General features: G+C 30.8%; 6 protein-coding genes and 1 long non-coding RNA gene across 12 annotated transcripts; 4 read left to right on the top strand and 3 right to left on the bottom strand.

Moving 5' to 3' along the window:
• The first annotated feature begins 31 nt into the window (after nucleotides 1-31).
• Nucleotides 32-1,031, top strand: LOC118072821 (WD repeat domain-containing protein 83). Its single transcript, XM_035092946.1, has one exon. The coding sequence runs from the start codon at nucleotides 57-59 to the stop codon at nucleotides 954-956; it is 900 nt and encodes a 299-aa protein (XP_034948837.1). The 5' UTR covers nucleotides 32-56; the 3' UTR covers nucleotides 957-1,031.
• Nucleotides 1,032-1,427: 396 nt separating this feature from the next.
• On the top strand, nucleotides 1,428-3,744 carry LOC118072716 (non-specific lipid-transfer protein-like). Its single transcript, XM_035092799.1, has 3 exons — nucleotides 1,428-1,678; nucleotides 1,772-2,585; nucleotides 2,758-3,744. Exons 2-3 carry the CDS (start codon nucleotides 1,780-1,782, stop codon nucleotides 3,569-3,571), a joined length of 1,620 nt encoding a protein of 539 aa, XP_034948690.1. The 5' UTR covers nucleotides 1,428-1,678; nucleotides 1,772-1,779; the 3' UTR covers nucleotides 3,572-3,744.
• A 371-nt stretch (nucleotides 3,745-4,115) lies between these two features.
• Nucleotides 4,116-5,572, top strand: Spec2 (CDC42 small effector protein Spec2). The gene is made up of 3 exons (XM_035093015.1): nucleotides 4,116-4,383; nucleotides 4,463-4,742; nucleotides 4,828-5,572. Exons 2-3 carry the CDS (start codon nucleotides 4,488-4,490, stop codon nucleotides 4,834-4,836), a joined length of 264 nt encoding a protein of 87 aa, XP_034948906.1. The 5' UTR covers nucleotides 4,116-4,383; nucleotides 4,463-4,487; the 3' UTR covers nucleotides 4,837-5,572.
• A 25-nt stretch (nucleotides 5,573-5,597) lies between these two features.
• Atu (Another transcription unit) lies at nucleotides 5,598-8,013 on the bottom strand. Its single transcript, XM_035093009.1, has 2 exons — nucleotides 6,135-8,013; nucleotides 5,598-5,893 (listed from the first exon to the last, which is right to left on the bottom strand). The coding sequence occupies exons 1-2, from the start codon at nucleotides 7,876-7,878 to the stop codon at nucleotides 5,721-5,723; spliced, it is 1,917 nt and encodes a 638-aa protein (XP_034948900.1). The 5' UTR covers nucleotides 7,879-8,013; the 3' UTR covers nucleotides 5,598-5,720.
• A 111-nt stretch (nucleotides 8,014-8,124) lies between these two features.
• pyd (polychaetoid) lies at nucleotides 8,125-24,435 on the top strand. Of its 6 annotated transcripts, none has more exons than XM_035093003.1 (13): nucleotides 8,125-8,551; nucleotides 8,641-8,857; nucleotides 12,934-13,006; nucleotides 18,384-19,179; nucleotides 19,615-20,677; nucleotides 20,753-20,927; nucleotides 21,601-21,810; nucleotides 21,885-22,133; nucleotides 22,302-22,540; nucleotides 22,662-22,866; nucleotides 22,962-23,374; nucleotides 23,535-23,746; nucleotides 23,883-24,435. In XM_035093003.1, exons 1-13 carry the CDS (start codon nucleotides 8,257-8,259, stop codon nucleotides 24,095-24,097), a joined length of 4,362 nt encoding a protein of 1,453 aa, XP_034948894.1. In that variant the 5' UTR covers nucleotides 8,125-8,256; the 3' UTR covers nucleotides 24,098-24,435. The 6 variants fall into 6 exon arrangements, with proteins under 6 accessions (XP_034948894.1, XP_034948893.1, XP_034948892.1 ...); XM_035093002.1 differs by having other exon boundaries at nucleotides 21,885-22,226; nucleotides 22,665-22,866; XM_035093001.1 differs by having other exon boundaries at nucleotides 21,885-22,226; nucleotides 23,883-24,434.
• LOC118072863 (facilitated trehalose transporter Tret1-2 homolog) lies at nucleotides 10,117-12,517 on the bottom strand. The gene is made up of 2 exons (XM_035093010.1): nucleotides 11,794-12,517; nucleotides 10,117-11,507 (listed from the first exon to the last, which is right to left on the bottom strand). Exons 1-2 carry the CDS (start codon nucleotides 11,921-11,923, stop codon nucleotides 10,165-10,167), a joined length of 1,473 nt encoding a protein of 490 aa, XP_034948901.1. The 5' UTR covers nucleotides 11,924-12,517; the 3' UTR covers nucleotides 10,117-10,164.
• Nucleotides 16,161-16,865, bottom strand: LOC118072868 (uncharacterized). Its single transcript, XR_004691046.1, has 3 exons — nucleotides 16,729-16,865; nucleotides 16,532-16,642; nucleotides 16,161-16,417 (listed from the first exon to the last, which is right to left on the bottom strand). It is a non-coding gene; the product is annotated as an uncharacterized lncRNA (long non-coding RNA).
• Nucleotides 24,436-24,549: the final 114 nt, after the last annotated feature.

The following is a 24,549-nucleotide window of genomic DNA, read 5'->3' as shown; positions in this document are numbered from 1 at the left end:
ATAATCAGCTGTTGCCCTGTTTATTCCAAACTTTCTAATATTCTATTCTCCGAAAAATGGAGTTCAAATTTGTTCACTCACTTCACTGTAAAGAAGGAGCTATACGAGTTGTACGATTCAATACTGATGGAGCATATTGTATAACGGGTAGTTCTGATAGAAGACTAAGATTATGGAATCCTCATAGAAATGCATTATTAAAAACCTACAGTGGTCATGGTGGTGAGGTTATGGATGCCAGTGCATCCTGTGACAGCAGTCAAATTATTTCATGCGGTTTAGACAAATCAGTTATATTATGGGACGTAGCTACAGGTAATCCAGTTAGAAGATTTCGTGGACATTCAGGTGGAGTTATGACTGTATGTTTTAATGAAGAATCATCAATGGCAATATCTGGATCTCGAGATAATTCAGTCAAATGTTGGGATATTCGATCTAAAAATCAAGAACCTGTTCAGACATTAAATGAAGCAAAAGATGCTATTTCCAGTATCAAAGTGAGCGATCATGAAATTATTTCTGCTTCATTTGACTGTAGAATTAGAAGATATGACATTAGAGCTGGAGAAGTTACATCTGATTGTCTTGGGGAAGCTATTACTTGCGTTAGTTTTACACGAGATGGTCAGTGTACTCTTGCCAGTTGTGCAGATGGAGTAATCAGACTTCTTGATAAAGACACTGGTGAATTGTTAAATGAATTTAAAGGACATACAGTTGATGACCTGTGCTTAGAATCTAGTGTTGATTATAATGATAGCAAAGTTTTATCTGGATCTGCTGATGGTAAATTATGGGTATGGGATTTAACGAATCAAAAAGTTTTAGCTAAACTTTCTGGAGATGAAAAAACCAAATATCCAACAGTATCTTTAAGTGTTCATCCTCAGGAAAATTCTATCCTTGCCACCAATGGTACTAACGTTTTTATGTGGAATGTACAAACTGAATAATTTTTGATAATGTAATATGTAATTTAATTAATATTAATGACATTTTTATACTGAATGATAATTATTTAAGACAGTTGAGGCTGATTTGTTTGAATTAATTCTAACTAAACTAAATTCTTTTTCAAACTTCAATCATTCATAATTAAAAATTTAAACTATGTACAGTAAAGTAATAAAATAAGTTTGTTTTGTATATTGATTATGTGTAGATTCAAATTTGTATGTATATTGAATATAAACAATTTTTGGAAAAAAGTATGTTTTAATTTAATGATAAATTATTCGTATAATTAAAAAACTTATGTAATCTACTACTAGTATTTACAAAAAATTAATTAATTTGAATAATAATAATTTAAAAAAAACGGCTTTTGCGCAAGTGAATTCTGCGCAAGAGTTCTTTGCAAGTACGCTATCTACAAACACTTTCAACTTAAAAACTTTAGCAGAGGTTCTCATTATTAATATATAAAACCACTTGCTTCAATTTATCGCAGTAGACTTTCGCCATTGATGAGGAGTACCTGACGTGTTATTTTTTTATTACTATAAACCCGTTATACCGGTCAAAGTTCAATGCTTACTGGCAATTATTGATATATGAAGCTACATATATTTCATTTATAAGCTGTGTAACTAATAAAATATTTTCTGCGTATCACATCTCTCAACTGCTTCTTCATATTTTTTTGTATTTCTCTAATAACACTCCAACCTTAAAGGTAACTATAATTCAAGAGAAAGTTGCGTCTAGTTTTTGAGATAGTATTTATTTAATTCTGCTATTTTCTATTATGACTCGTGTTTTTCTTTAGGCTTTAAAATGGTGCGCAAAGAAACTGTTTACGTAGTGGGTCTAGGAATGACGAAATTTGAAAAACCGGGGTCTCGTGATGACTTTGATTACCCTGAAATGGTGAAAGAATCTGTCACAAAAGCGTTAAAAGATGCTCGAGTTTCTTATGATCAAATAAAAGCTGCAGCCGTTGGCTATGTTTATGGAGACTCAACTTGTGGACAACGAGCATTATACGAAGTTGGATTAAATGGCTGTCCTATTTTTAATGTTAACAATAATTGTTCGACTGGATCTTCTGCTTTAATGATTGCCAAGTACATAATTGAATCTGGAAAAGCCGACTGTACTTTAGCTGTTGGTTTCGAAAAAATGGAGAAAGGATCGTTGACATCTAAATTTCTCGATCGTACAAATCCAATGGATAAACATGTCGGTATGATGGCTGATATGTCTGGTCTTTCAGATAGCCCAATTACGGCTCAAATGTTTGGTAATGCGGCACTTGAACATATGCAAAAATATGGAACAAAACCTGAACACTTTGCTAAAATTGCTTATAAAAATCATCTACATTCTGTTAATAATCCGCTTTCACAATTTCAAAATAAATATTCTTTAGAACAAATAATAAATTCTCCTAAAGTCTTTGGTCCATTGACAAAACTTCAATGTTGTCCAACGTCTGATGGAAGTGCTGCTGTAATTTTAGCAAATGAAGATTTTGTTCGTCGTCATAATCTTCAAAATCAAGCAGTAGAAATTTTAGCTATGGAAATGTCTACTGATTTACCATCAACATTTGCTGAAAGAAGTCACATGAAGATTGTTGGGTAAATAGCTTATTGTATTTTTAAATAATATTCCTTTTATCTTGTTTGTATTGTTAATATATTTTCCAATCATAACAAATGATATAAAAGAATAAAGATTATTTAAATCAGTTTACTAATTTTGTAAAATATGTGAGTTGATAAATATATGTATATTTGTAATCATTTCCAGATATGATATGACAAAAAATGCAGCGGAAAAAGTATTTGCAGCAGTACCTTATTCGCCACAAGATGTTGATGTAATTGAACTCCACGATTGTTTTTCAGCAAATGAACTTATAACCTATGAAGCATTGGGACTTTGTCCACCGGGACAAGCTGCAAAACTAATTGATTCAGGAAATAATACATATGGTGGAAAGTATGTGATTAATCCAAGTGGTGGATTGATTTCTAAAGGACATCCGCTTGGTGCTACTGGAATTGCTCAATGTGTAGAATTATCATTGCAATTACGTGGTCAAGCAGGTAAAAGACAAGTTCCAGGAGCAAAATTAGCGCTCCAGCATAACATTGGTCTTGGTGGAGCTGTTGTTGTTGCTTTATACAAATTAGGATTCTCTAATGGTTTGAGAATGAACTTAGTCAATGCTAGTGCTTCTCGGGAAATATTTCAAGCAGATAAGGTATTCAAAATTTTTGAAGTAGCAATGAAAGAAGATGAAGACAATTTAATTGAAAAATTCCGTGGAGTTTATGGTTTTAAAATTATCAATGGGCCTGGTGGTGCTGAAGGTTATTGGATAATTAATGCTAAAACTGGAAAAGGATCAGTGGAGTATAATGGAAAAGAAAAACCTGATGTTGTCTTTACAATAAGCGATACAGATATTGTTGATTTTATTTCTGGAAAATTAAATCCACAACAAGCATTTTTCCAAGGAAAAATAAAGATAAAAGGAAATATGGGACTAGCAATGAAATTGCCCGATCTTCAAAAACGAGCTGCTAAGAAAATTGAGCTTTTGAAAGCGAAACTTTAAAAAAAAAATAGAAAAATGTTAAAAATATATTCTATTTTAACATTAAAAAATGATAATATTATCCTTTGGGTATTTGGAGAGCTTTAATAATATGTAAAAAAATAACCAGAGAACCAATTTATATAACTTTTAAATGTACATTTTTTATCTTTAATAAAAGTGGGTTTAAATCATATTTTTCAAATAAATAAATTAGAAAATAGATAAAAAATTTTCTGTCTCTGAATAAGATGTTGTTACATTATGTAATTAGTCCTTATTAATATGCATGTGTATATGCATGTATATTGTACTATGAATGTATTTTTCAATTACACATGGTTCAATTCAACTATATAATCAATGAATTGTAATTTTAGAATATTACTCATAAATTTATATGTACAAAATTTTACAGTTACAATAAATATGAGTCATTAACAAAAAGTAATTAAAGAAAATGGATTTTCAATGGTTTTTTTATTATTCACAATCTTTGTAATTGAATAGTTCAGTAGCGCCATAGGTGGTCATAATTTGAACTAAAACTGTATTTGGAGTGGAAAATACACAAATGAAGGTGAGCTGTAGAACCCAGCAGAGTTCAGTAAAATCAGGTTGGATTATTTAATTCTAGTAGTGAAACGTGTTTATTTATTCGAGTTAATTAATTCTATGCTAACTTTTGTGAACAACTTCAGTATCACCAATGACTTGATATGCATTTTACGCTGACTAATCAATTTATTAACGAATTTATTGTGCCAAAAGTTTGAGAGAGCGATTTGTGAGACTGTAATTATCGTGAGAAAAGGGTCAACGACAAGGTTGCAGTAAGTTTATTTATATTGAATATTGTTTAATTACCGAATTAAAGTTTTAATGTAGCTCATTATTATTTATTTATTCAAGAGAGTAGCATTGTAAAAAATAAAGAATGGCAAGTAATACAGAAGTTTGGATCCAATGGTTCACGTGTTGTTTAACTCAACAAGGACCAACAACAAGAAATAAAAGACAAAGACCTCAACACAGGTTAAGGATAGATCGGAGTATGATTGGAGCACCGACGAACTTTCAACACACTGGACACATTGGCAGTGGAGACCTTGATATGGAAAGTGCACATTTGTCGGTCATTCAACATCAAATGCAAGGAAAGGGTGGTTACGAAGCGTCCTTTGGGGTTAAGGTATACAACTTAATTTTATACTATAATAAATATGCTTTTTAATCATTTCAAATTAATGTTAATGAATATTAATGAATGATTGTAGGCTTGTTGAAAGATCTGTGGACATTATAGAAGTAACTCTTGATTATTGAAAAAATAGTGGGCTAGATCTCTCTCGTGTTGACTAAGACATGGATTTAACCGCACTTTCATTTGATGTATATAAATAAAACTAGGATTCAGTGAGTATTGCGAGAGACTGCTTCAATATAAGGAGATCGTGCTATCGATTACATTATTACTAAAAAAAAAGGGGGGGTGAACAACCTGAATTTTTCATTACGTTGTGACCCTTATTAATTTTAAAAGCTTTATTATTTAATTATTTTTTTGCATATTTTATTTGAATAAAAATTAGCAAATTCTGTTCCAAGCTTGTGCCTTTTCTACAAAACATAGACTGTTTATTAAGCAGACTTTTTTTTCTATTCATTTTGACATTGTGATAAGCTGCATTTTTACTCCTCTATACCACAATTATCTACTGCCATTAAAGAATTGCACAAGCTTACTAATAACATGATTAGTTGAAACACAATCAGTAAAAGTTTTCAACTTTACTTAGCTTTATACTTAACTTGTGCGTAAATACTTATTTATTATCGACTCTTATCTCATGTATAGTTTTACAATTATAAATAATTACTTATTAAGTAAAATAGATTTTCATCATCAAGATATTTTTAATTTTGTAGAGAGTCGTAAAATATCAGTGCAATAGGGAAAAAAGTGATAGTTTAAAGTACATTCATTCACTTGAATAAATAATACAAAACAATGTTCAAAAAGAAAAAAAAAGATTGTCTTACAAAAAGTGTCGCATATTTTATTAATATGAATGTCATAGTTTTACATTGATGAAAAAATGACTGTAACTTGTATTGATAATAAAATTAATATTACATTATTGTATTAAAACTATTTTGTAAATTGTAATTAATCACTTCCTTCTTCAGCAGCTCCATCACCTCCTTCACTTTCAGATCCACTGTTAGACGTAGCATTAGATTCTTCATCTGAATCTTTAAGTACCTTTCCTTTGAAACTTTTCTTAGGTCGAGTGGTTTCAAAATCTGATCCTTCCTCATCAGATGAATATATATTTGATGCTATCGAACAAGTAAGAATATTATTTTTAATTTGAAAATTAATTTTCATAAACAATTATGTTAGCTTGATTCACTTGAATCAAAGTATTCTGGTTTAAAAAGTATTTCAGATTATTTTTATTAAATAAATTAATGGAATATTTTTCATTTAAGAATAAATTCAAACAATAATTATTGAATAGAAAGTATTAGTTGCTTAAATAAAACAAAATTTTTTTAAATGTATCAACTATTATAATACCTTTCGAAGGTGCTCCAGCATTTTTTTTGTATTTATTTTTGATCGCAGCAAGTGAAATAGCTCCTTCATCATCAGAACCATCATCATGATAAGCATCAGCTCCATATCCAGTTGGTCTTCCTGGTGCTCGTCCACTCCCAGTACCCTTTTTAGGTTTACTTTGAACTCTCATGGCCATTCTCAATTTTTCTTCTTCTTTTTTAATCATTTCATACCTATTTTGATCTGGATTCATACCAACTTGAGACAACACTTTGATACCTGAAGTCTTTTGCGACCTATCAGCTAAAGACATTGTCATTTTTCTATGGGTAAATGATTCAGTTGAATGAGGTCTAAATGTTAATTTAGTTCTAAATACTGATTGGCCTTGAAGACCAGTTCCTTGACGAATGTACAAATGATTATGATCTCCTTGAAGTGGTTGTTTATAAACATCAAAAATTTCCGCACCCAAATGTAATGACATGCTTCCATCAGACCATCTAACAAATCTTGCATTACTTTCTTTAACAATTTTTCCATCTTCATTAAAAGTTTCTTTCCATCTGATTGTATTTTCTACCTTAAGTTTTAGACGTGCTCGACCTTCTTCATCAAGTGTTTCTTCTTCGTCTATTTCATCTTCATAAGTTTCATGATCGAATGGTCTAGTTTCAACAGACAAAAAGTTGGGTAGTTTAACAAAATGAATTTCTCTACCTAAATCAGTTGTAATTTTAGGAATTTCAACATCAATTCTTGTTTCTGGTGGTGGTTCAGGTTCATCTTCTTTTTCTTTTTCTTCTTCTTCTTGATCACCAACTGCAACCTCATCATGACCTGACCTTCCTTCACTTTCTGATCTTCCTCTGCTTCTACTTCTACTTCTACTTCGGCTTTTACTTCTACTACTTCGACTACTTCGACTCCGGCTTCGCTCACGTGGTTTAGCAACTTCTTCATCTTGTTTATCTTTTTCATCATCTGTACTAATATCACTAGCATCCCCAAACAAAGCATCTGCTGTTGGTTTTTCTTCATTATCTTTTTTAGCTACTGGTTCATCATCAGAATCAGAATCAATTAAATTTTGCCTAAGTTTTTTGGTATTTTGTTGTGCATCAGAATCTGATCCACTTCCTTCTCGTTTTCTTTTTTCATCTTCTGCATCACTATCATCCGATTTCATGTGTTCATCAGCTTTGTGACTTGAAGATCTGTCATCATCTTTAGTATTTGCAGGAGATCCTGATACTGATCTACCACTTTTTGGAGACCCGCTTCTAGATCTTCGACTATCAGGAGTTCCACTACGAGATCTATTACTTTTTGGAGACCCTGGAGTAGTTGATTTGCGACTGCTACGAGATGTACGTCCTTCTGATCGGTTACTTCTAGGAGAATGTGAAGCATTAGAAACTGGTGATGCCGATTTTGACTTTGATTTCCTATCTGGTGATTTTGAAGTTGAACGTGACCTATGTGACTTTTCACTAGATTGAGACTTTACACTTTCTGCTGGTGATCTAGACCTAGATCTCGATTTTGATCTAGATACTGATTTTGATCTGGACCTTGATTTCGATCTAGACCTAGACTTTGATCTAGACCTAGATCGAGTTGATTTCTGTGATTGAACGCTATCAGAACGAGCAGACCTTGGGCTACCACTTCTAGAACGTGATCCTGTACTAGATCGACTAGAATATGATCTAGCTGGAGATTGAGTGAGTGACGTACGAGATCGCGGACTTTCCGACATTTTTATTTTATTATAAATGTATAATTTAACACTTTAGAAATGTAAGTATTTTATAACACTACATATAACGATATGTACATCAATAAAGAGGTTAGATTGTAACACAGAGGAACATTTACGGCTTGAATTTTTAAACATATTTTAGTATAAATTCTCACCGTAAGATGGCGCCGAGTGGCATTTCCGAATTCAAATTTTATTGCTATTTCTAAACACTAGAGGGCTTAGAAGAGTAAAATAGGGGTTACGAGAATAGAGGAGAAGGAGCAGAAGACGTGTTAAAAGTACATCGGGTGGGAAATGATGCAAAGGGAGAAGTAAAGAGGTAGCGTTTTTACCACGAGTGTGTGACACCTGTTGCTTAGATGTACGTTAAGAATGGCTGGATCTTCTGAGATAAAAATACTTTTATCACGTCACAAAGCGTCTCTTCTAAATGAGTTAAATTCAACGGACCTCTTAAGTGTCCTAGTGAAACGCGGCGTTATTAATGAAGTTGACAAGGACGCTGTAGCAGGCAACGCTGATCATTCAACAAACTCAGACATTGATCTTTTTATCGACATAATCGGGGCTAAAGGTTTTGATGTTTTTCGTGAATTTTGCTTTGCATTGGAAGCTGAATGTCCTCATGTTCTCACAGATCTTCTTGTAGATCAGCACAGCATTACAAGTAAGTCAACTTTTTCTTATTAATTAACGTACACTTGAATGGCTTATGATACGATTTTCACGAAAACTCGGTATAAAATTAATTTCTAGGAGAATATAATCAACAACAGGAATTACCATCTCAACGTGATGAAGAGGAAGAAGGACTGAAAGAAACAAAAGATAAGGAAGATCATAAAAACAATGATGATGACATTAAACCAAACAATACTAGAAGTTCTTTAGATTTAGCATCAGATAATCAAGAAGATCAGTCGAAAAATGTTGATATTATTTTCAATCAAGAATCAGAATACATCAAAGAATGGTGAGTCATATTTTTCATTAATCATAATTGACAGTAAAAACAATACGAACTAATTATCTTATAAGAATTTATTTATAAACATTAATAAACAATATACGGTTCAATTGCCAAATTAATTTTTAAAAAAAATTACAATGCAAAGCGTAAGCTACTATTGCTGAAGGAATAAAACTCTCAATATACACTTGCTATAAGTGGGAAGGAGTTGAAAAACCGGAAATCCAGGAAGTAAGTAGTTTCATCGTGAGGTTTACTCGTTCGACTCGTTTAAAGTCGGCCAATACAAAACAAGTGCAAGAAAGTCTACTGATACTAGAGTGAAAAGAAATTATAATATCCCTAATTACTTTTTATTAAAAAATATTTCTACTGAAATGATAGATAATAATTCTACTTTCGTATAAAAAAAAAAAATAAATAATAAGCCAATATTTATAAGGAAACAATCAAATTGTTGTATCAACTTTAATGACATTTGACTGATCATCAGTCTAACAACGAGTAGGTCAACGATCACGTTGAATTATCACAATCACTTTAATTCATCATTATCTCTTCATCTTCATCATCTCAGTTATACAATAAATTAAGCTAGACAATGCGAATAAGTGTCTTTTTAAATTTATTAATCAATTGTTCCATCTGATTTTTTCATTACATCAAATCAAATATATTTTTTCAATATAACACAATTTTTGATAATAATAATAAACTAATTTATTGATTTATATTTAATAAAACATTATAAAATTAAAAAAAGATATATATAAAGAAAAGAGAAGAAGATATTAAAGTGACTATAAGCCAACTTCGCGATGCTATTTGCTTGTTATTTTGAGAAGAGAATCATTCTTAGAATGAGTTACACACGCGCTCTTCAAAATTAAATAATTCGTTGCTTCAACTTGAATTTCATTTATAAAATAAGCGTTTTTAATTTTGCCATGAATTATTTAATAATAATAGTAATAACGATAATAATAATAATTAATATGAAGTAAAAATGTATTAAGTGTAAAATATATCGATAGTCAAACAAAAATAGTTAATATAACTGCTATAACTTACTAAACTATACATCATGTACACTACTTATAAGAGTGGTTTAGACGAACAATTGGACTATTTTGTAACAATTAATGATATTTATCATTCAAATATTGGTGATACTATATTGCAAGATAATTTCATGTGGTAAGTGACAGTATCTTGAAATACTTTTATAAAATTTGATTGGATATACTTATAAACACAATCTATATACACATTTTATTATTTTTTATTTAATTTATTAAATTTTAATACTTTTATTTTATTGTCAATATTTGTTTAACTTTAACTTTTTCTCTAGCTAACTTTGTTTGAATCTCTTGAAGTGTTTTTCCTTTAGTTTCTGGCACAAATACATAAGCAAATATAGCAGACAATAAAGCCATACTGCCAAAAGTCCAAAATGTTATTGCTGGTCCTGTAGCTTTAACCATACTAGGGAAAAATTTTGTTACAATAAATACTAAGCTCCAGTTTACCATAATTGATAAACTGCTTGCAACACCTTTGGTTTCTGGAGGAAATAATTCACTTATTACTGCAAAAGGTACTGATCCATATCCAACACTAAAAACAACGTTAAAAAGAGACAAACAAGTCAGTGGAAGCCATCCAATTGAAGAAACATCTTGTTTATCAGTTTTCATTTTAAAATAATAACCCAACACACTTAAACAAAGAGTCATGGCTACACCAGAGATAATTAAAAGAGGTTTTCTTCCAAATTTATCAATAACTATTGCCACAACAACTGCCATAACAACTTCAATTATTCCAATAATGATAGTCGCTAAAAATGGATTTACTGTACTACCAGCATCTTGGAAGATCTTGACAGTATAAAAGAGCACTGCATCAATCCCACACATTTGTTGAAACCACATAAGTCCCACGCAAGTACTAAGAGCTTTTCTACCAGCTCTGGTGCAAATTAAATCTCTTATTCCTCCTTTTCGGCTTTCAACTCGATCAGCTTCTTCTTGAAGCACTGAAATTTCTTTTTTCAATTCATAACTTTTTCCGCGTAAAACACGAAGTGATTTTTCAGCTTGTGAGATTCGGCCTTTTTGTACCAGCCATAGTGGAGATTCAGGCAGGAAGTAACTTAATAAAAATGGAACTAGCGTAATGCAGCAAGCAATGTTGAATGTCATATATTCACTAATTGCTCCAACAACGTAGACAAAAACAACTCCAGTTGAAAATAAAAGAGGAAAAAATGATCCTAGTGCACCTCGGATTGATGGCTCTGCTATTTCACCAATATAAACTGGCACTATTACACAAGCTGCTCCGGCACCAATTCCACCAATGAACCTTGCGATATATAAACTTATCAAATCACGTGTAAAGATTATCATCAGCCATGAAATGAAAAATGGAATAGCTGAAATAATCATTGTCCTTTTTCTACCCATTTTATCAGCTACTTTTCCAGCTGGAACTGCTCCCAAAATTGCACCAAGTGCCATGAGGGAACAAACCCAAGACATGTGATTTTCTGTCATTCCTGGAATAAAGGATTGATCAGACGTCAGATACGGACCACTTGGTGATGTCCATGATAATTTCATTCCACTCTGCATTGCCATTAAGCCCGCTGTAAATAAAACAAATGAAGATTAAAAAGACATTTCCCATTAAATTTAGGTCATGGAAAGTGAACAGAACAAAAGAATGTACAAATACTATTTATCAATTTTTTATCCGCTTTAATTATCACGAGTGCATGACCGATTACAAAAACAATAAAAAAAAATGATAGAAAAAGTTTTGCTCTTGACATTAGACAAAAAAAGAATGATTTGGTATGTTTGTACAGTATTTTAAGATATAAGATAACTGGCTGATGATTTTTAAAAGTGTTAATTTAATTAGCTACTTACCAACAAGAGTATAAAAATATTGAAAATGTTTTTTCCCTTCTTTGATATGTTTTGGAGTTTTGAGCATAGGCTCAATAACAGCAGCTTTTTCTTTTAACTCGGAATTATTTCCAAGCATTTCCATTTCCATGATTAATTAATTTTACACAAAAATGAACGAAACATTAAATTAAAACGTTAGCTAGAGCTGATCTGAAGCACAAGACGACTCGTATAAAATTGTCTTTACTCACTGTCTTACTACCTCTACCTCTCTATCTCTTCGTTATCTCGAAAGATTTATACCCAATTCTAATCGTACGTTTTTATATGTGTATTTGGAGCATTTTCCAATTGTTTTATCAATTTATATTTTATTAAACAAAATTGGGAATTCTTCATAACTGTCATGTTTAAAATGTTCATTTATTTTAGTACGTCAATGTTTAATAACCTATCATTGATATTAGAAAAATCGCGAAATAAATTATTTTGGTATCTACTCGAGCACACTCAACTTGATCTTTTTACTCGACCCGTCATCCAAGTACTAATATACAACTGTCTGACGACAATGGCCCACCGACGATAATGTTCCTCTCCTCTTCGTTTCATCACTGCCGCAAACTCGTGATTAGTCCTCCAATCACAAGTACTAAAAGATTTCGTGTCAAGATACGTACGTATGTAACTCCTTAATCTGAGGATAATCGACTATTGGAGCTTTTTATTCGCCTACACTTTTATTTATTTTCACTCGGTCATTTTATTTTATTTGTTTTTTCATTTATTTATTATTTATTTCTTGAATTACTTAAAACTTTTACATTTCTATAATATTTCTCTTATCTTGTAAACAATTGACCTTAAAAAAAAATTCAAGCCACTATTTAGGTATATAATTTTTCAATTTTCTTCAATGACATTTTCATGATAATGATTTTTTAATGTTATCTGATGAATGTTTGAATTCAAAATCCAATCAAAATCTTTAAACTAACAATCATTGTTTGCTTTAGGTGTAATTTAATTTACAAGAAAATATTAATAAAATGTCTAATCTTATCTACATTGAATTGTCAACAAAGTGGCGGATTCCTAATGCTGTCGTCATTTATAATAGATAGTTCAATAATGTTTAATTTTTATATTTTTTTTCAGCTCTGATGTCACCGAGCCCGAGAGATGGAGGAATTTTCCTGAAGAAGTACTTGATGAACCTGTTGATGAACCCGTAAGTTAACAAATATTTTATTTTATTAATTATTATTATTAAACAATATTTGACTATTTTCTTAAAAGATCAATCGCTGTATATACGAAACATAAACATTTTGTTTTAGTTTATTAAATAGATCTCATTGAAAAAATTCACAACCTCTGGTGACATTAAGTTCATCACTATTAGCAAGTTGTATGGTTTCTAAATCCATTTTCCGTGCTGTACTATTTTTTAGAATATGTAAGAGCATCTTAACAATGTTCTATTATTCTTTTAATGTTATCTATAGATTTATAGAATTTTATTATGATATCAATAGTACTTTGTTATTGATAATTCTTGTATTCAGATGAATCAGTTTTCTATAAATATGTTATTGAAAAAATATTGGCAATAAGAGAATCAAATTTATTATACAATAACAGTATACATTCCAAGCTTAGATTTCAAAAAATCTATCTATCATTTTGTTCTTTTGTTTATTGTTGTATAAGATTTTTATTGAAAATGATGTAAATTCATTCATTTTTATAGATTTAATACAGTTAAAAATGTAGGGAATAAGTAGTTTATTTACAACATTAACCTGCTATTGAAGCAACCTAATGTTATTACATCATTATCAATGTCCATCGATTGACAAATCAGTAAATTCATTAGTATTATTCTGAAAATTATTGTGCTAGAAAAAAATGTTCACATGCATACGTACAAACTTATGCATATGAATTCATACAAATGCTGGAATATAGTTACGAATGACTTAATACGTAAAAAGATGAATATTTGTCAAAATTGGCAATTTTAAAACCGGTTTTAACCACTTCCGTATACACACTGGGAAATTAACAGTACAAAAGTTTGAATATAGAACAAGTAATTGTACTTAAGATCTTTAAAAATGGAGATATTTCACTTAATTATAAATCATTATCTTTTAAATACTGCTTTTTGTCTAATTTTATTTAAAATTAGTATCAATTCTATAATGAAAGATAATCCATTCCATTTGAAAAAGAATATTATTTTCATATAGATTTAAATATCACATCAACATATTTTAATGATTGTAAAGATTTTAAATTGAAGTTTTTATAGTATCGACTGAGTTTTTTTCATCATGTGATATGATAGTATTGATAATAAATAATAATTCGTTTTAAAGAGAAAAATTTATTCTTTAATATATGATTTCAAATTCAAATTCAGTAATAACTCGTTTTCTATTAATTATATATAATTAAAAAAAATTAAATTAATATTTATTTAAAAGTAGTTTAAAACATAAAATATTAATTAATGATGATAAAATTAATTTTTTATTCTACATAAAGAACACTTTCAATAACGTCTCTTATTCGTTTACTAAAAATTGTAATGATTATTAACAGTTATTTATTTATTTATTTATTAAACAAAATTTTACTACACTTATTATTAAAATATAATATAAAAATTACTTGTAAATTTATAAGTTCGCAAAATTAATATAAAAATATCGTAAAAGTGAAGAGTTGAATAACTATTGACTAATTAATGGAAAGAGTTTTGAGGGGCTTCAGTAGATTAACAATATTGAGGATTAAGCGAACAACAAGTAAGATAAAACTATATATAATGAAACCGCCCCCGTGGACAACAGGCGTAAACCATTACGGATGCTCTCTTTTCAATCTACTCGAGTTGTAGACTGCACAATATAATTCCCAGCCATGTGCCTCACAGACCGTTCCAGAGTATAACTTTAGTGATTTGATGAGCACCACACTAAGTAGACGCGTTTGAATTTTCCATCTATACATTTGTGTTATTTTATAAATTTCAATCAACGTTTAAAAACTAATTACATCATTTTCTGTGTATAACAAAATAATTTAATTCTTCATTAATATTAATTAATATTTTAAAATGAAGATACTAAGTAAATTATTTGGTATTAACGACGATAAACAACATAAAAGGAAACTACGATCTAAAAATAGTTCAAAATTATTCGTCAAAAATTCCAATGGATTACATTATGTACCAAGAGATAGTTTTCTTCTTGGGGATGCTAGTAGTACTAGTACAAGACGTCACCGACGAAAACGCAGGGTATGCTTTTAAATATTTAAATTTATATTGATAATAATTATTTTATTTTCGAAATTTTTCGTAGTAAAAAAATTGCAAGGTAAAAATATAGATTACTTTTTAGTTCGTTAGTATAATTAAATAAAAACGAGAATACGCCCACTTTTATATATGTATATACATATGTATATATTATGACATTAATGACTGACACAAACATACATCAGTACCACACACATTGATAATAAAAAATCTTGCTAATATTGAATATATCAATAATCCGCTAATACTAATCTATTTAGACTTTTATGAGTTGTTGAATAGATGAAAATGCTTATTTAAACACTAACATAAGCATGGATGTTACCATTTTATCGATAGTTTATTATAATTCAATTATTAATAATTAAAAAAATCTATCATTGAAGAGAAATCTTAACTAGAATTTATAATAATAATAATTCCAATAATTGAAGTGTCATTTACAGGCATTAACTTATTTTACTTTTTTATAATTCACTTTTAATTTAATTCCTAGTGATATTTCGAAAATATAAATTATATAATAATATACACTTTCATTTAATATAATTATAGCTTTTTTATTTGTCATAAATTTTGGTAAAACAATTTCTTAAAAACGAATTTTGTCGTCCCATTGAATTTAAAAAGTTCTAATTCTAAAAAATGTAGAGTTTTAACTAAAATTTATAGAAATATATATTTATATTGTTTAACATATCAATTATTTAATAATATGTATCAAAAGAATTGACCTAAATCAACTCTAGAAATACATAAAATAATCTATTACTGAAAGTTTAACACTAAAAAATTTTTTATATAATTTAATTTACTATTTAAAAATTAAAACAAGTTAAATAACAAAGCACTTTTATAGTTATATATTTTAATTTCGAGTTATATCATACTCGTTATTTCAATAAAAATAGCACCAATGTAAGTTGGTAGTAATTATTCTTAATTGAATATAGATAAATCATCTAACAATATTTTCATACAATAAAAAACTGAATTCTATATGATATATAACTAAGAATAATCTAGTTTTTAAAAACAACACGAAATGCTTTATAATAATTTTAGTATTAATTATGCATGTAGAAGAATTATTTATAATTATGAGCAAACTCGAACAATATTTAACGTGCAACGTTACGCATTTTTCTCATGATTAATTCTTTAATGACCTTGACGGGAACTTTTAAGTGTCTTTGAACTTAGTCGCTGGGTTACTTGGTGAAGAAAAACTTCCGAGACTTCCGGTGGTAAAAGGAAATGGTATCAAGTCTATTTACATCCCAAGATAGGGGTCCAAATGAATTTTTTCTGAAGAATAAAAAAAAAAGGTTGTGCTTTAGTGCTATTTTAAATCTCTATATGTACAGTATAATAGATAATCGACATTGTAGTGTGCTTAAGCAATAAATCATCGACAATTACCTTATGTAAAACATGCGATGTATGTTAATGCTCCCCACGACAGCTGGTTAGGTCATTGAAGGCTGGTGAATGTCCTCTTGCTACTCTCTAGATCACCAAACGCTCATTGCTCTCGAAATAAGAAATATAGCGATATTTTATTTGATGCAGATTAGCTAAGATAATAATATTGGAAAAAATCATCTTTAAAACCACACCTTTTTCGTATTTTAGTGCCATTAAAAAACATTGTAATCAGTTCATGCATCATCATCATCATCATCATCATCATCATCATCATAAGATAAATGTATGAAATTGTTCTTTGCTTTGTGATGCTGTATATCTAGAAAATAATTCCTTCAGATAAATATTAGGTGTGTCTTCGAAATTTGTAAACATGTTGCAATTTCTGACGATTGTACAGTAAAATGCAAGGTAGAAAGAACGCCCTCTTACCAGAGACTCGCCAAGTGGAGTTAGACCGGGCAAACCGGTGTTGGTTGATACTCTCTCAGGCCTTCACTCTCGTATCAAGATTCTACTACACTACACTACTACTATACTAAAGCTGTTCTCGCGTGTTCCTTGTTTCTCTTCAGTGGAGTGCAGTCAAGTGTGTTCTTCCTCACTGTCAGGACTCTGCCCTCTGCGGAATTTCATACAGAGTATTAAAGCTAGTTTACGTCAAATTAATATTTTTCAACATTTTCTTCATTATTTTTATTTTTTGGTTGTTGCAATTTTATCGATAATATTTATCTTTAATTATCAAGAAAATAAATGAGAAGTTATCCTATTAAGAAAATCCTTTTGAATTTGGATAATTCTACAGGAGAGAGGGAATTGTCATGAAGAGAAATGTTGATAAGTGGGGGTTGCTTGGAATGTGCGAGGCAACAGGTAGAAAGGCTCGAAATTTCGGCTGAATCGGCTTTTAGCTGTTAGAAGGAAAACTTAGTTAAGTGTTGGAGTTTTGTTCTTTTAAATAGTGTTTTCTTCGGTTAGTATTTTTAAAAAAAGAAGAAAGTAAACAATTGCAAGTATATAAAAATGAATTAAAGTGAATGCTAGTGGTTAAAAAAATAGTTTTAAGAACTGTTATGTAGTCTTTAAGCCACGTGTTATGATTTATTGGTGGACATGGAAAGAAACGAGAATAACGCAGGGGGACTTGGAGGCAATAATACAACACCTCTTGGCCTTCAGTCTCCTTCTCAGGGACAACCTCCACCGCATTATTCTATTGGGAGTGTCGATAGTCAGGTACAGCAGCATCTTTTAACATAGAAATATTGTTTATAATAATAACAATAATCATCATCGTAATAAGTAAAGAAAAAATAGTCAATGAATATAATGAATAAATCTCGTTTGTCATTTATGGGAATAGTAAAAGGCCAACCGATTGATGTGGAAAATATGTAGGTAATCGACAACTTTCTCAATAAGAACAGAGAGGAATGGAATTCCAGTTGCATTAGCAATAAGATATGATAGAAATTCTGACCAGAAAATAAAATAGAAGAAAAAAAGAAAAAACTGCATACAAAACTAATTTATATATCTTGTTAAAGATTCACAGATGAGTCATTTTTAGAGAGTTAAGATTAGGAAGGTTTTAACATCGTTTTTATCTATCCTAAAACTAATGAAAGGCAGTTGTGTGACCTGAGTCAATAATCCCCAGCCGATTTAATATACTTTTTTTCTATTTTTATTTTATTCATTTTGTATGAAAGAAAGAATGACAAAGACATTCCTGGGGCATTACTCAGAGACAGGTTTTAGTTTGAATGAACTGGTTTTGAAAATTAAATATTTAAATTAATATTAATACACTAACTAAATTTCTATCAATTTTTACTTATAGGTTGGTGATCGAGGATGGGAAGTACATCACGTGACAGTAACTAGAGTTCCAGGGTATGGGTTTGGTATAGCAGTATCAGGAGGACGAGATAATCCACATTTTACCAATGGCGATCCGGCGATTGCGATCTCAGATGTATTAAAAGCTGGACCAGCTGAAGGGAAATTACAAGTGAATGATAGAATTATATCAGCTAATGGTGTATCATTAGAAGGGGCTGATTATGGAGCAGCCGTGCGAGTGCTTCGAGATTCTGGTTCGACAGTTTTATTGGTTGTTAAAAGAAGATCAGCAGGAAATACATCTAATCCAGCAGCTAATACTGGCCCTCAAACTCACAGATTAACTTTGACAAGAAATAATAAAAAAGATGACTTTGGAATAGTTTTAGGATGTAAATTATTTGTTAAAGAAGTGACTCGTGAAGGAACTGGAGCGAAAACAGGAGATTTAGTGACTCGAATCGGTGGAGTTGCTGCCGATAATATGAGTCTCAAAGAAGCTAAAAAGATTATGGACCAATGTAAAGATCGATTATCAGTTGTAGTCAGTAGAGAACCAAGTTCTAATAATTATCAGACTAAAGGAGAAAGTGGAGAATATCTGTCAGGTGCTAGTTATAGCAGTCAAAATCTTTATGTTCCACCGCCTACAAGACAACCAGTAGAAGATAAAAGTAATTTAGCACCTCGAGGACGATCTAGAGGTCCATTGATGGATGTCTCTTTAAGTCAACTAGATTTACCTGCTACTCCGACAGTAGATCCACCACGACCTCCTCCACCACGATTAGAAGGTGAATTTTTTATAAAATACTCTTCTTTTCAATGTTTATTTTTGCAAAAAATTATTTTATATTCATTCTATTATCAGTTTTTTTTCTTGATGATTCCATTGATATTTTTAAACTCTCTTTTTTTCTATAAATTCTTCAATATGTCAAGGTTATTAAAATAACTAAAATACTGCCAATTTTTGTTTATTTTTTATTATAAATGAGAGTTAAAAAGAAATGTTGTAGATAACGTGAAAATAATTATGAAGGTTTTAGTGAAAATACATTAACCTACTTAAATAAATATTGTGGTGTTATTATGTAGAAATCATAATTTTCAACATGCATCCTTTTAGAGAAATCATTATATAAACTAAAAAAATTTATTGTCATATTTTTTTTTCATTAGAAAACATTTTTCTGACTATTTTACATTGTAAATTTTTTTGTTCTCAGATTATTATTCTTCAAGACGGCAACTTTATGATGAAGATCCACTTGTACAGCGTATGAAACAACCTATGCCAGATCCACGGTTCATTACTTTTCAGAAGGAAGGTTCTGTTGGCGTACGATTAACTGGTGGAAACGAAACAGGAGTTTTCGTAACGGCCGTTCAACCGGGAAGTCCAGCGTCACTGCAAGGATTGCAACCGGGAGACAAAATATTGAAAGTTAATGATATGGATATGAAAGGCGTAACAAGGGAAGAGGCTGTTCTTTTTCTACTTAGTCTTCAAGAACAAATTGATTTGATTGTTCAGCATAGACGTCAAGAATATGATCAAATAGTAGCTTCTGGTAGAGGCGACTCGTTTCATATCAAGACTCATTTTCATTACGAACAACCGGAGAAAGGAGAAATGAGTTTCCGTAGTGGCGATGTTTTTCATGTGATTGACACTTTACACAATGGGGTAGTGGGATCGTGGCAAGTATTTAGAATTGGTAGGAATAACCAGGAAGTACAAAAAGGTATTATTCCGAATAAAGCGCGAGCCGAAGAGCTCGCAACAGCTCAGTTTAATGCAACTAAGAAAGAAATGAATGCAAGTGAGAGTAGAGGAAGCTTTTTTAGACGTAGAAGAGGTAGTCATCGACGTTCTAAGTCTCTTGGCCGTGATCACTGGGATGATGTGGTGTTTTCTGATAGCGTAAGCAAATTCCCAGCTTATGAGAGAGTTGTATTACGTCATCCAGGTTTTATTAGACCGGTTGTTTTATTTGGACCGGTGGCGGATCTTGCTAGAGAAAAATTACTAAAAGATTTTCCAGATAAATTTACATCGCCTCAAATGGAAAATCAGTGTGAAGAAGAAGGAAGTAAAAGTAAAAAAACATCCGGAATTATAAGATTAAGTGCAATAAGAGAAGTAATGGACAGAGGAAAGCATGCTTTATTGGATATTACACCTAATGCAGTTGATCGGCTTAATTACGCTCAATTTTATCCTATTGTCATCTTCTTGAAAGCAGAATCGAAACAAATCATCAAGGAAACGCGTGCTGGATTACCGAAGTATGCATTTAATATTTTTAATAAAGTATATCATGTTATTTATTTTCATATTTACTTCATCATTTTTTTTTTTAGATCGGCGCACAAAAGCAGTAAAAAATTATTAGAACAGTCCCAAAAGCTTGATAAAATTTGGGGACACGTTTTCAGTGCTGTTATAACGTTAACAACGCCCGAAGCTTGGTATAGGAAATTAAGAGAATTGATAGATCGTCAACAACAAGGTCCTTTATGGATGAGTCAAACTAAGGTAAATCAAATAATATAAAAATATTATTTTAGATTGTATATATGCTTGTGGATTATGGATTCTTGCTATGAATTTGATCGTTTAATGAATGAACAAATTGTAATTAAACGGGATTGGTGTTTTGTAGCCCATAGAATTGGTGTCGGATCTATATCTTCCACCTTATCACTCCCCTCCTCATCCCATCACAAGTTATTATGAGCAAAACAATAACATCAATATATTACCACCTCCACGACCACCAAGTCCTTTCGTTACATCATCACCAGTTCGATCACCACATTCCACTCAGAATGTCATTCACGAGCAATTTTTCGGCTACATTTAGTGCTTGACTTTTTCTTTAATACTCAAACACTTCATTATCTTTAAATACTTCATCTCTTTCTTTTTCTTTCTTGCTCTCTTTTTTGCATGAATCATGCATGTCTGCACGTGTGCATAATCATTATACATTCCTTTCATTTACTTGCACATTAAATAAATCACAATATTATTATATTGTGTGAAGTAGTATGTACTAAAACTGTTTATGTTTTTTACTTTATTTATTATCTAACAATAATTATAAGCTTTTTTTAAATAACATTAAAAATCTGATCTTGTATTTATTAATAATTCAAAACCATATTCTATCATAACAATCATAATAACGTGGTGTCCTGTTACGTAGCCGGAAGAGGCCCTCTCGGATGACTTCCTTTTCCCGATGACTTCACGCCTCTCCTACGCTTCCTCCCCGGAGAGTGATTTGGAACTGAGCCCTGCACCTCCTCTTCCTGGAGTACTGGGGCCACCTACGAGACTTAAAAGTAACTCTGATCCAAGTATCGCCACTCAAGATGATACTTCAGCACCACCGCCATATACATCAAGTTATCAGGTAAATTCATGTTCATATTTACTTAATAAAAAAAGTAGGTACAGAAGATAAAAAAATTTTAATTTTTTGTCTAGGCTTTTGAACAACATAAAAGAGCTGCAGGAACTCCTGGTGATATGAAGTATGGTTTTTCTACGACTGGAACACTCAATGATCAATCTGGGCTGCCTCAGTATTCAGGACCTCCATCAACACGATCTCCTCATCATGGTCCTCCTGATTTGCCTCCGCGGGTCGATAGAAATGTCAAGCCAATCAATCAAACTTCTCGTGGAACAATTGGTCGTTCAGCTGTTGATCGACTTGCTAATAAAACAGATTCGGTATTGGATATGAGAAATTATATAAATGCTACGCCTCACCGAGCAAATGCTACTTCTTCTCTTGAACGTGCTCAACCTAAACCACTAAATACTGTAAATTTTTTTATCCCCGCTTGATTACTATTGATATTTAAAAATCATTGTCACTGATTTTTATTTTTTTTACAGGGAAGTTATGATAGTATGTCATCGTATGATTCTTACAACACCAATGGTAATACTACTTATTCTGGAGGTAATTTAAATACATCAGCTGGACGTCTAGGACCAAATGTACCTGATGACCTTAAAACAGGAAGTTTAAATCCTACCCAAAGACCTCATGATCCTTATAGATTTACTCGATCTACAGCACAGCCTATTCCGTCTCAAGAGACTCAAAATCGTGGAGATTATGTCAAATATAGGTAAGACATTGAAATGATAAATCATAAATTTTAATAGAAAACATAAAAATTTTATTTTTCAAAATTAATTATTTCAAAGTTATTATATTAGAAGTTATTTTAAATTCTATTACTCTTTCAGTAGATCAAGTGATATAAAAGTACCTCCAACACCTGGAAAATCAGGAAATAACGGAACAGGTACTTACAAACCAGTTCCTCCACCAAAGCCTAAAAATTATCGGCCACCACAACAGAATATCATTCAAGATGATAGTAATGGAGGAGGAAATTTATATCAGCATGCAAAAAGTTATTCAATGACTCCTTCACATGTTCACAATGGGGTAGGTTATTAAATGATATAATTTTATAGAAAATCAGTTAATTAATACATTGGATAATTATTATATTAATAAAAATAATAATCTTATTTTTTAAGATTGAAAATGGAAATACCATTCAACGTAATAATTCGCAATATTATTACAATATTCCTCCACCGAATAGAAGCAACGAAGGAAATTATTTAATGAATTCGAACCATAATCATAACCATACTCCACCGAATCACAGTCATAGCTTAAGTCATACTCACTCACACTCCAATCCACCGATTGCAAGTCACTCGCACAGCAACAGTGCGGGGCAGTTGACCCTTAGTCACAATCATCGAAGTACTCATAATGGACACAGTCACAGTAACAATCATGTCAGCGGGATGCATTCCACTGGTGGGAATACAACAGGGCATAATAGAGAGCCAAGTGGACTGGATCTTGCAGGAAGTCGTGAACAAAGAGGCAGTGCCTTTGAATTGTATAGAAAACCACCAATTACTCATCATAATGTTAGGTAATTACATATCATTAATTATTAACAATAGATGTAATTTTTAATCTATTAATAAGAAATGAAGACAAGGATGACATTGATAACAAATAAATGTATGCTAAAAAAAATTATTAACTTGACCGAAATAATTTTACTAACATCCGGTGGTGGCTCACCATAGGAATACAAATTCAGGGGTGGCGCGGGGGGTGTTCAGTAGTGAAGGTGGTATTCTTGAGGGTCCAGGGGGTGTAGTAATGACAATTCCGTCAGGAGCATTACCACCTGGGACTCAACAAGAAATTTACTTTACTGTGACATCTACAAACGCTAATAATTCGCATAACAACATTGTTGATCATCGCTCTTCTATTTCACCGCCTACAAATCATGGTGAGCTTTTAATAAAAGAAAAGGTGGTGGAATTGACTAAAAATAATCATTATAAATAAATAATTTTCATAATTGTGATAAATTAATCATTAAAATTTATGTTTTTACCGAAAAATAATTAAAACATTGTTTTTAGGTGAATCCTTAATGAGTCCTTTAGTTGAGTGTGGACCAAGTGGATTAAAATTTGATGTTCCTGTAAAATTGTGTATTCCTCATAATGCTACACCAGCTCATCGGTTAATTTTAAAGACTAATAATAAGAATAATGATATAAATAATAGTTGGTTAGATGTTAAACTGCCAGAGCCTACATCGGATTATATATTTGTTAAATTAGATCACTTTTAATTTAATTCAAATCAATTGGCTTTTTTATAAAATATAACGAACAAAATAGATTAATAAAATAATTATTATGTGATGGTGCCATGGTACCGCAATATTGAAATTAGCTAACGTTCTCTGTGAGAACTAACCATAGATAAATTAATAGATAGATAAAAATATATATATACATATATATACATCATTTTTTTACTCATTAATGTTTGCTACTATGACCGGTATAAGGAGAGCAAGGCTGAAATACCAAATGATTTGGAGTATTGTTTATAATTTTAAAAAAGCGATACTTTAACATTTATTATTCAAAAAAAATTCTTGCTCTATTTTTAACATATTTTAAATTAATTAAACTGATAAATAATTTTTTATACAGTTTGTATAATATTATAATTATTATTATTATAAATTAGTTAATTTTTTTCATGTATTGGTACATGTTACCTAATCAATTTTTT

This window comes from Chelonus insularis, unplaced genomic scaffold (genome assembly GCF_013357705.1).
Source record: "Chelonus insularis isolate UGA/USDA-ARS -01 unplaced genomic scaffold, ASM1335770v1 contig_94_pilon, whole genome shotgun sequence".
NCBI classification, from domain to species: Eukaryota; Metazoa; Arthropoda; class Insecta; order Hymenoptera; family Braconidae; genus Chelonus; species Chelonus insularis.
Note: the sequence above shows the minus strand (reverse complement) of the source record. Positions and strands in the feature narration are given on the sequence as shown.